At 44.6% G+C, this 10,269-nt stretch overlaps 1 protein-coding gene across 2 annotated transcripts; it reads right to left on the reverse strand.

The window, feature by feature from the left end:
- Window positions 1-687: 687 nt before the first annotated feature.
- Window positions 688-9,720, reverse strand: amotl2b (angiomotin like 2b). Of its 2 annotated transcripts, none has more exons than XM_061732274.1 (11): window positions 9,339-9,720; window positions 7,204-8,000; window positions 6,577-6,745; window positions 4,858-5,002; window positions 4,671-4,760; window positions 3,755-4,050; window positions 3,489-3,664; window positions 3,029-3,130; window positions 2,739-2,929; window positions 2,398-2,529; window positions 688-1,949 (listed from the first exon to the last, which is right to left on the reverse strand). In XM_061732274.1, exons 2-11 carry the CDS (start codon window positions 7,917-7,919, stop codon window positions 1,864-1,866), a joined length of 2,103 nt encoding a protein of 700 aa, XP_061588258.1. In that variant the 5' UTR covers window positions 7,920-8,000; window positions 9,339-9,720; the 3' UTR covers window positions 688-1,863. The 2 variants fall into 2 exon arrangements, with proteins under 2 accessions (XP_061588258.1, XP_061588259.1); XM_061732275.1 differs by having other exon boundaries at window positions 9,332-9,720.
- Between the last annotated feature and the right edge of the window lie 549 nt (window positions 9,721-10,269).

A 10,269-nucleotide genomic window follows, 5' to 3' on the forward strand; every position in this document is an offset into this window, starting at 1 on the left:
TTCTCATTGTTATCTTGCATACTGTGAAACCTCATCATTGGTGCCCCTCAGCCGCTTAAAACTGGTTCTCGTCAGTGTTTGTGTCTTTGTTGTGTGTGTGTGTGCGTGTATGTAAATCCGAGATATCGTTTTGGAAAAGACATGCGAGAGCAGATCTCTTATTTCTCTGGTCATCATATCCAGCGGCATGTCCTATAAAATTTCCTAAACACCTCTTCTAGTGGGTGAAATCAGAGGCAAAGAAAGCATTCAGGAATGTGACACACGTTACCAAAAGTGCACAGGAATTTCAAATGGCATGAGCGACTAATCTGGGTGAAACCTGTCTTTGTCATGTGTCGGGTTACGTGTCCCTAGGAGAATGTGATCTATGTCAAGCACGCTCCTTATGGCAAGAAGAGAACAAGAGAGCGGGCCACCCGAGAAAGCTGAACCCAAAAGAATGCAGCTCTGGTATTCACAAATGAAGAGCACTCATCTCTGTGGTGGAACAGGAGGGCAGGGACGAGGAGATAGGGTGACAGTGGAGTGGTTGTGAAGACACATTCTCCTGAAGACTGCGTGTCTAACACATATGGGCATGCTTATGATTTCCCTTTTACACCTGTACCCCGACATACCTACTGCATGGGGTAAACTCCAAAATAAACCACAAGTCACTTAATGTATATTAGAAGATTTTATTGCTTTATGAAATGTTGCATGAATTCATCTGCAAAAACCTTCATACTGTTGTAAGTTCACAGAAATGTCTGAAGTCAACATGTGGGTGTTGTGTACAGCTGGACAAGACCATGATTGTCAGCACATAACTTACAAATAAGATACACAAACTCTTTGGCATCCTGCTACACTATCTAAAATAACAATACAATCATCTGTATAAAATATATAATATTTATTAACCTGTTTGTTAGTTCAAACCTCACAGTAAACAAATAACTCACAACTTTTTGCCCCTCAGTGGTGACCAAACCAGCAGAATCCCCACATCAGGACACACACTCACATACTACCATCCCACATACAAACATACTTTGAGAGGAAGGGGGAAAATAAAAGATCAGAAAAATAGACAGTGAACTCATCGCCATGATGTTACAATGTCCCAAAACATACACGAGGTCTGTGACATTAAAAAAAAAAAAGAAAAAATGATTTTTATATATATTAAGCATCTGACTGTTCACGTGTCTGCAAGCCTCAGTAGATCCAGCTACTAAGCTTGAGGAAATATGAACAATGAGACCAACGCATCTTGTATTTATCATCTTAAATTAATCAACCATGGGGAGTCTTTCAGATAACATCTGTGTGATGGGAATGAGATTACTCAATATTAAATCCACATACTTTGGAGAGGAGGGGAATGCAAGTCACATAGATAACCCTTAACTGAATATTTATCTGAAAGAGCATGAGGCTTAAGTTAATATTTAGGGAATGTGGAAACCAGATTAGATAAATATGTAGCTTCTTAACTCACTGGGAAAAGAAATAAAGTGGACAATAATGGGAGGGAAAGCAGCAATTACATAGAGAGAGATTTATATAAATATTTTGGCTTACACTCTCTGAGAACATGTTGCCCTATTACAATCCACAATACTGTCTAAGTACCTCAGAAGATTCATCTTTTCTCACTCTGCTGGGCAGACTGCCCGCAGCTGTCCGGCTCGGTGAGAGAAAGTGGGTCGGAGCACAGCTCTGTCACAAAAATGTGAAAACAGTCCCCCCCCGGCTCTTTATATTACATTGTTGAATCCAGTAATTGTTGGTTTTCTATGCTTTCGCTCTTCACAGATAGTCAGGATGGCTTTTTTTTTCTCTCTCTTTTGTTTTTAAAAGCCACCTCTCAGTTCCTTAAATGAAGATTTCCACAGCCTCCGACTCCAGCTCATCCAGGCCTCTGAAGGGGTTTAACAGCAGCTTCTTAGGTGCTGACTTGTCTGGGGGGGTAAAAAAAAAAGAAGAATAGATGTAAATATTTTCAGGCTAAAACAGTGGAAAAATTCCTAGATTAGGCTCAGCTTGCAATGACTAAAGGTTAACTGACATTTTCCACAGTAACACAGACCACAGGCTGCTCTGGTGAATGTGCTCAGTCAACAGATCCACATTATTTCCAAACCGTGCACATTCCACATGGCCCGCATTAGGAACCATGACCTGGACAGATGCTATACGACTGGCTGGCTTATGCGAAGCATGGTTAATCAATGTGAGCACCCGTGACGTTTAGGCCAGGAATGATATGCTGCATGTGTTTTGTCTGGAGTCAGAGCTTATGCAGGCTTGTTTATTCATTCGCTTTGCTTCATCTGTGCAAAATGCATGGCATTCAGGCTTTATAGCGTGAACATGAACGCGATGCTCCATGTGTGATGGGTCACTCACCGGTGCTGAGCGCAGGAGCACTGGCGGCCTCTTTGGCTTTCTTCCCCTCCAGCTGCCGTTCTAGCGTCGAGGGTTCGGACTGAGCTGAGAACTGACGGCTTGGAAACGTCTGGTCGTCCGAAAGACTCTTACCTAAAAGACACCAATCACGGGAAGTGTGAGTATACTGTCTGTCTGGCACTTTGAACTCATTTGTTCTTCATTTTTAACAATTGTTATTCAGATTTTGATGCTTTGTTTATGTTTTAACTGTTTCATTCAGCAGGCATGTAATGTTAAACATTCCTGCAGCCCCAGAAAGATGAATAATTTAAAGAGAAAGGAAACACTGTGCTGCTCACCTCTGCTCTTGGTACTGGCGGTGCTGATGGAGGGGGTGGAGAAGGCAGGCCGGAGAGGTGCTCCAGCCGTGGTTAGGAGGTTCGTGCGTGAGCTCTGCTCATCCTTCCGACCTTGATCCTGGTGCAGCCGCTGGTTGAGTATCTTGATCACAGCATCTTTTTCCAAGATCTGCGCGTAAAGAGCACGGATCCTGATGCAGAGAAGAAGCACAACAAAATGCATCAGAAAACAGATAAAGGGGAAGGGGGCAAAAAAAATGACATAAAAGTAGTTAATTATGAGTTAGCACCTGTTCTCCATCTCCTGATTCCTGTGGTCGGTGACTGGCAAGTCCTCATTGAAACTGTTGTTGGAGGAGTGGCAGGGCGAGTGGTTAATGATGGTGGTGTCTCTGCAAAAGAAATACACATTTTCCTGGGTTTAATTAAAATCCAAATGAGCTGTAGAGTATCTGTAGGCAGGACGTCCCAGGAAGGATCAAGCAGCACGTAGAGTGGTAGTAAAAGGTTGCTCCTCCCCAGTGAACCACACATTTACTCCAGTATTGTCCCTGGTGTGTGATTGAAGACAAAAAGTGTTGCATATTGTATATCTAGTACATATATACAGCCTAGTAACAACCACTGTGTGAATGTTTGTGTGAATGGATGAATAACTAAATAGATTGCAAACCATTTGTAGAACCTAGATGATGTTTACAGACACTAAATAAGTGCAAACGATTAAGTTTAGGTACCAGTGGTCTTTACCTCTGAGCAGCAGCGGTGGCAGCAACCTCCATGGCAAACTGCCTCATGGTGCTCTCCTCCAGGTATTTCTGCTCCCAGCGCACCATGTCAGCTTCCAGAGCCAGAATCCGCTCCTCGCGCTCATGCAGGCGCTCCTGAAGCGAGCTCATGGTCACTCCCGGGGGCTGAGACTGCCTCTGAAAATTAAAAAGGGAATATTTAGAACATTTATACTTGCTGTGATGTTTTTCTATAAATTCCTAGCTCTGCCGGATCAAGAGGCTTACCTGTTGTGCCCTCAGACTCCTCAGCTCCTGCTCGAGCCTCGTCCTCAGCTTCATCTCTAGGGTCTCTCTCTTCTCACACGTGGACTGCAGTTGGGCCAGCGCACTCTGAAGCCTCTCCACCTTTTCAACGTACGCCCTCTTCCTCCTCAACTCCTCCTCGAACTGGCGACCTCGTGCACGGGCTGCGTCCAGGGCTTCCTCGAGCTGCTTGGCCCTGAGGTTCTGATCCTCCACAGTCGCTCCCAAACGCTGCAGCTCTCTCTCCACGCGCTCCCGCTCAAAGTTCTGCTCCTCATCTGAAGCAAAGAGTAGGTAGAGGCATTTAGGTTAAGCCGACGGCTACAGTCGAGCGTGGAGTCCAAAGTTTAACTCTGCATTACTGGACAGGATGTAAGTGCTTTCACTCAGCGTATGAAACTGTTTAATGAGAACCAGAGTTGCTACACGGCTGCCAGTGTTATTCATTTAGTGAAGCAGCCCGAGAATTCTGAGAGGAAGGAGGAGGAGAAAGACACCCCATCCCTTTGACTCGCATAGCACAGAGCATTCCTTATCAAGGCCGTACAAACACCACCACGCTGCTTGAGTCTAGTTCCTTAAACAGACACCATTAATCACGCTCACAACAGGTGGTGGGCACCTCATTCCTACCACTTTCTCGGCTGCCCCGGAATTAAGGGATAGCTCATTTCCTTTTGCAAGGAGGAGCGTGGATTGAGTTCCCTATTATGAAGCCTTCTTACCAAATAAGCTTAGGTTATGCAAGTGAAATTCCAGTAGAATTCCTTCAGAAATGCCCTTTGCTACAAAAAGGACCCCATGCAACGCTGCAGTCCAGAGAAGTCACTAATGTTGATTTCAGAACAAAATGTAACACCGAGAAGAGGAGAGCACACTTGCCAAGTGTCATACTTACTTTGTTCAAGGAGTTTTGCCATGATGTGCTGGTTATGATCGGCCGCCTCTACCTCTTTTGCAACGTGCGTTCGGGCATTTTCCAAGTTTTCTGTGATGCAGCAAAGTTTAAAAGTTAGTTTGAACTGTAGCCATGGGAAGTGGAAGTTCAGGACTCTGTCTCTGTGCGGTACTGGGGTGTCTTATACCTCTGAGGTCTCTGTTGAAATCCTGAAGCCTCCTGATCTCTGCCACCAACCTCCTTCTGAGCGTCTGCTCCAGGTTTTCCCTCTTACTGCTGCCCTGCATCAGTGTTTCATAGGCTTCCGAAATACGCTGGATCTCCTGCTCCAACTGAAATCAGAGGAGATTGGGGAGGGTTGGAAAAAGGGAAGAAGGAAGAGAAACAAAGAGGAAGGATTTTTGGTTAACCCACTTCACATGCCAGAGAGGAGCTGGAATGTCAATTCATGTTGTTACAGTGCATATATAGTTATGTGTTTATACAGTACAGCCAGTGTGGTCTAAGCAACACTCAAGTAACATACTATAAAGGTTAAGTGTAGTTTCAAATTAGGGTGAAGCAAGTACTAGTTTAGGTAGCGGCTAACGTAAGAATCCAGGGAAATAATTCAAATCAGTTTACCGCCATAAATGTATACGGTTGTTTGTGTGTTTGCATGGTATACTTCTGAGAAGGAATTCAAGCCCGCACCACTCCCTATGAGGCTGATTTCTATCTACATTCCTGAGGCTGATAGCTCCAGTTCCAGGTGTGTGTGTGTGTGTAAAAAGGCATGCACGTACACAACACACTGCAACTTAATATGCACAATAAAAGGCACTCTTACACACACGCACACAGGTTTGGGGAGGCTGTCATTGGATGGAAGGTGTGCATGCCTGAGCCTGGGTTGTGAAAAACGCCAAAGAAATACCCACCATTACAGCAGTCACTCAGGCATGTTTACTCAGGGCTGCGGCCTGACGGGGAAAACTTTCCAACCCTGGTAATTATCATTCTTTAAGGCTGAGACAAGGAAAGGGCCATGTGACATAACTCTAGAAGAGAGCGGCGTGGATTTGTACAAAGTTTGGCGGCGGAGGTGTCAAGTGTCACCGAGGCTGTTTCAGCCACACCGAACAAGTATTTGGAGGCCTCTCGGGTCACATCATGAAAAGCAGCAAAAATGACAGGAAAGTAGCCCCGCTTAAAGAGAGCACGGAAAAGAGGATCTTTCCCTCTTTTTTTCTAGTTGTTAGTCACTTTGGCATCCGTGTAACTCCCTTTTGACCTTCTCTATACCATCTATTAGCTGAATAGGGGTCACAACCCTATTGATTGCTCTGTGTGAGGGTTAAACTACTCTGAATTTCTATGGCCTCCCTGGAACTGAAGAACACACACACACACACATACACACACGTACTTTCTGGTCACCACCAGGCCATATACACACAATGAAAGGAGCGTGTAAACAAAGATGAGGCAGCGACCTCTGTTTTTGCCCCCTGCGGTGTGGAAGGTAGCAGCTGCTGATTTCATCTGTTTGCCCAGATGAGAGGGTGTGCCTGCAATCGGATATCAGGGAAGCAACTGCTGCTCGTGCTTGAGTTTCAGAGACAGGTGGCTGCGATGGAGAGTGTTGTCTCACTATTTAGCAAGCAATTTCCCTTTGATTTGGAGACTTCCTTGACTTTTTTAAATACTGTTTTTTTTTTTAGAAGATTTTTAACCCCCATTTTTATGTTATTAGACAGAAAATCTGGACATAGATCTTGTTGCAACAGCTCCTTTTTTTGGTAGATTTTATTCCTCGCATTTTGCAAAATAATGTGAAATTCAACACCCCGGTTTAACTTTGTACCTTTCAATGACTTAACAAGACCATCTAACATTGTCAGCCGCTCAGAAATGTTCCCCTTACCTTCTGAATGCGGGCGGTCTTCTCCCTGTGAGCTTCAAGCTCCTGTCTCAACCTCTCATTCTCCATCAGAAGCAGTTCCACCTGGTTGGGTTCCTCCAAGCCAGGAGGTGGCAGACTGCTGAACGCGCTGTAGCAAGGGACTTCAGCCGGCTGACCAGACTGGACATACCTATGAGACAGATGTTGTTTTGTCATTGAGGCCAGTCAAGCTTTATCAAAGAAACAGCTGGAGGTGTGAGAAATTACTTCAATTTGAACATTGAAATATCACTCTTATTAAAATAAGCTGGCAAACGGACGAGCCTGCTCCTGTAGTTCGGGAGTATAAAAGCCTCTATGAGGTCAATAGTTTTCCCTTCAGCATCTGAGACTATCCCGAGGCTGTACACCAAACTTTACAATCACACAGGGCGGGACTTCTTCCTCCGTAAGTGTTTCGAAAACATGATTCAGTATGCCGGCTACAGTGTGACTCACATTAATAAGTATGTGTTTACACATGTCACGCACAAAGGCAAGTATGGGGCGCGCTAAGAAATAATACTGCAGAAAAATTATGCGATGATGTCACGGCTGAAAAAACATCCGAGCACAATCACAGACAAGGTGAGGTAAACCTTTTCTTACCTGTGCTGCTGAGCCTGCACTGGTTCCTGGGCCTGTTGAGGGATGAATCCCTGGCCCTGGATGGGGGCGCTGTACTCTGGTGGCGGGCTACGTTTGTCCATGCTCGGCCCTGTGCTCTGCAAGCACTGTGCCGGGTAGTAGGGAAGCTCGGGGTAGCTGTGAGAGCTGACTTTGATGGCCTCAGCTTTAGCCGATGCATCTCTCCTCTCCAGCGAGATCTGCATGCGGTGCTCACTGAGCGACCGGACGTGGCTGCACTTCTGCTCCAGCAGATCGGCTTCCTCGTGGAAGACTCCGCCGTGCAGGTGGAGCTGCCCCTCGTGGAGCCTCTGGATGGGACCCAGCGGGGCCCAGTGAGAGGCCAGGTACTGAGAGTGGGCCTTAGCCTGCTCATAGGTGGGCAGCTTCTCCCCGTGCAGCTGATATCCACTCTCTGAGTGATGGTAGTCTCCTTGGTGCTCCTGGCCCTGAGGCTCCTGTCTGGCAGAGAGCTGAGGAAGCAGCGGGTCCTCCTGGGTGAGACTCTCCAGAGAGGATCGCGGGCTCCTACTCATTTCGCCGCCACTGCTGGGTCCACTGTTGCTTCCGCTGCCTCCTCGCAGGGCCTGCTGCTGGATGGCTAACAAGGTGCGGGTGTCTGTGGGGTTTCCGTAGCGAAGCTGCTCCTGGATGAGCCGGTGCAGGACCGTGCCAGACGGCTCTTCAGTGGACGACATACTACTGCGTGAAGTTATCCTCTTTTGACGATCAACAAGTTCTCTCTTATCAGTGTTTAATTAAATACGTTGGCTGTGAACCTGGAAGAGAGAGGAATACAAAAAAGGAGATTCAGCTTGATAAATAATGAGAATATGGCTTCAGATAGCCTCCTAACAACAAAGCAAGCCAGTGGCGTAAATTCAGTCGAAGCTAAGGTATGGCAAGGTTACGAGTCACAGAACTTAACTAGAGTATCAATCAACACGTCCAGCAAATACTCATCACAGAAGTCTGCTATGTAGCTTATCTGTGTGGTCAAGAAAATTGGAACTTTTTCAAATGCAGTCTCACTCACTGCAAAAACTCAAAATCTTACCAGGAATATTTGTCTTATTTCTAGTTAAAATGTCTCATTTTTAGTCAAAAAATCTCATTACACTTAAAACAAGAGTCATTACCAGAAAAATAACTTGTTATCTGACCATTTTCACCTGTTTCAAGTAAATTTTCACTTGAAATAAGTATAAAAATCTGCCAGTGGGACAAGATTTATCTTCTCATTACAAGCAAAACAATCGTGTTCCATTGGCAGATTTTTCTACTTATTTTAAGTGAAAATCTACTTGAAACAGGTGAAAATGGTTGTTTTTGAGTCTTGTCTTAAATGTAATGATATTAAAAAAAAAAAAAATTAGACTAAAAATGAGACATTTTAACTAGAAATAAGACAAATATTCTTGTTAAGATTTTGAGTTTTTGCAGTGTATAATAACTAGTGAAATCGATCATGTTGTTCTTATTTGCATTTGTAGTTATTCCATAAATGTATTTAAAAAAACAAACATTTACATTTAACCCTTATTGAAGCAAAGATGTGCCGGCTGCCGTACCTTGCCATACCCAATTGATGCCCCTGAAGCAAGCTATCCAGAATAAAGGCAGTCTTTATAAGTCCTCCAATTTGCAGTATAAGCTTAAATAACCTGTAAACATGCATTTGTCTTTGATTTGTGTTACATGGAAACAGCGTAGTTCACAACAGCGACAACACACCAATGTGGTGACTTTTTCCACAGCAGGCAGGAAAATGCGTGCGCCAAAAATTCCACTCTCAAAGCTGATTTATGGTTCCGCGTCACACCAACGCAGAGCCTACGGCGTAGGGAACGCGGCGACGCGCACGGTACTCGCCGTAACCCTACGGCGTATGTTCTGCGTCGATTTAACGCACCATAATTTAGGCTTCACGGGGGAGCAAAAGCGCACAAAACTTCACTTTAATCCATCTATGCTGCCTAAAGTAAACTCGACCTAACTCTTAAACCCTCCATAATAACACAATCCGCTCTCTTTAAGTTTTCCAGTGAAGTCCCATCTACTTTATCCATGTGTCTGCGCGTATTTTTGCTGTTTGGAGAAAAAGACGCACCTCTTACCAGCTCATGCTCTCATCACCGTCATAGCGAAGCTCTGTCCTCGATCTCCAACTAATATTGCGGGGTATTTCCACTATTTCCACGGGTTTTGTCGAGTTAAAGGCGTCTCATGGTGCTTGTTCCCCCCCCTGGTCCTGGACGGGCTGCTGCTCCTCTCTCGCTGTGAAATGATTGTGGAGAGAGCAGGCGGCGATAATAAGTAACCGAGGAGGGACTGCGGTCGGAATGCCTGGAATGTCAAACGCGAGGTCCCTCGGGGATCAAAAGCGTAAAAAACCACACGGGAGGGGGAGGACGGGCGCTGCAGTGCGCTTTATTAGGCCAGCGAGGAATGAAAGGCGAGCATATAAAGAGGAGCCTTCGCTTTACAAAGCTATACGAGAGAAATGTGTTGGAATAATGAGAGATGCAGCTTTCATTTGATGGGACAGCCGAACAAGAGGCAGGAGCCTCTCTGACGAAACATGGCTGGAGGGGGGAGTCAGATGATGTACACATGAGGAAAAAGGCAATATTTATGTTAGATTATGCCTTTATGCAATCCTTCTTTGCAAAATGACTTCCATTCAAACTTGTGTCATCATATCATCTGTGGTAACCTGAACACATCAACTATTAAATAGATGGAAACGTTAATTTGTACTTCATTTGATTTACATTTCATTTAAAATATTCAAAATGATTCACAATTTGGTAGTTTTGATTTTTTTTTGTGATCAAATGTTTTTATTTATTTTTCATGATTTTCTTATTATCAACGGTGGCATCCACAATGATGTTAAACAAACATTAACACATATTCTCACCCCCTTCTAAACCCACCCCTCGATGAAAACAATTGATAATAAAGAAAAACAGAAAAACAGATAATACAAAGATAATAGAACAAAGGACAAAATAAAACAAAGGCAAAACATAATAATATCAAAAA

This window comes from Cololabis saira, chromosome 10 (assembly GCF_033807715.1).
Source record: "Cololabis saira isolate AMF1-May2022 chromosome 10, fColSai1.1, whole genome shotgun sequence".
Lineage (NCBI taxonomy): Eukaryota > Metazoa > Chordata > Actinopteri > Beloniformes > Belonidae > Cololabis > Cololabis saira.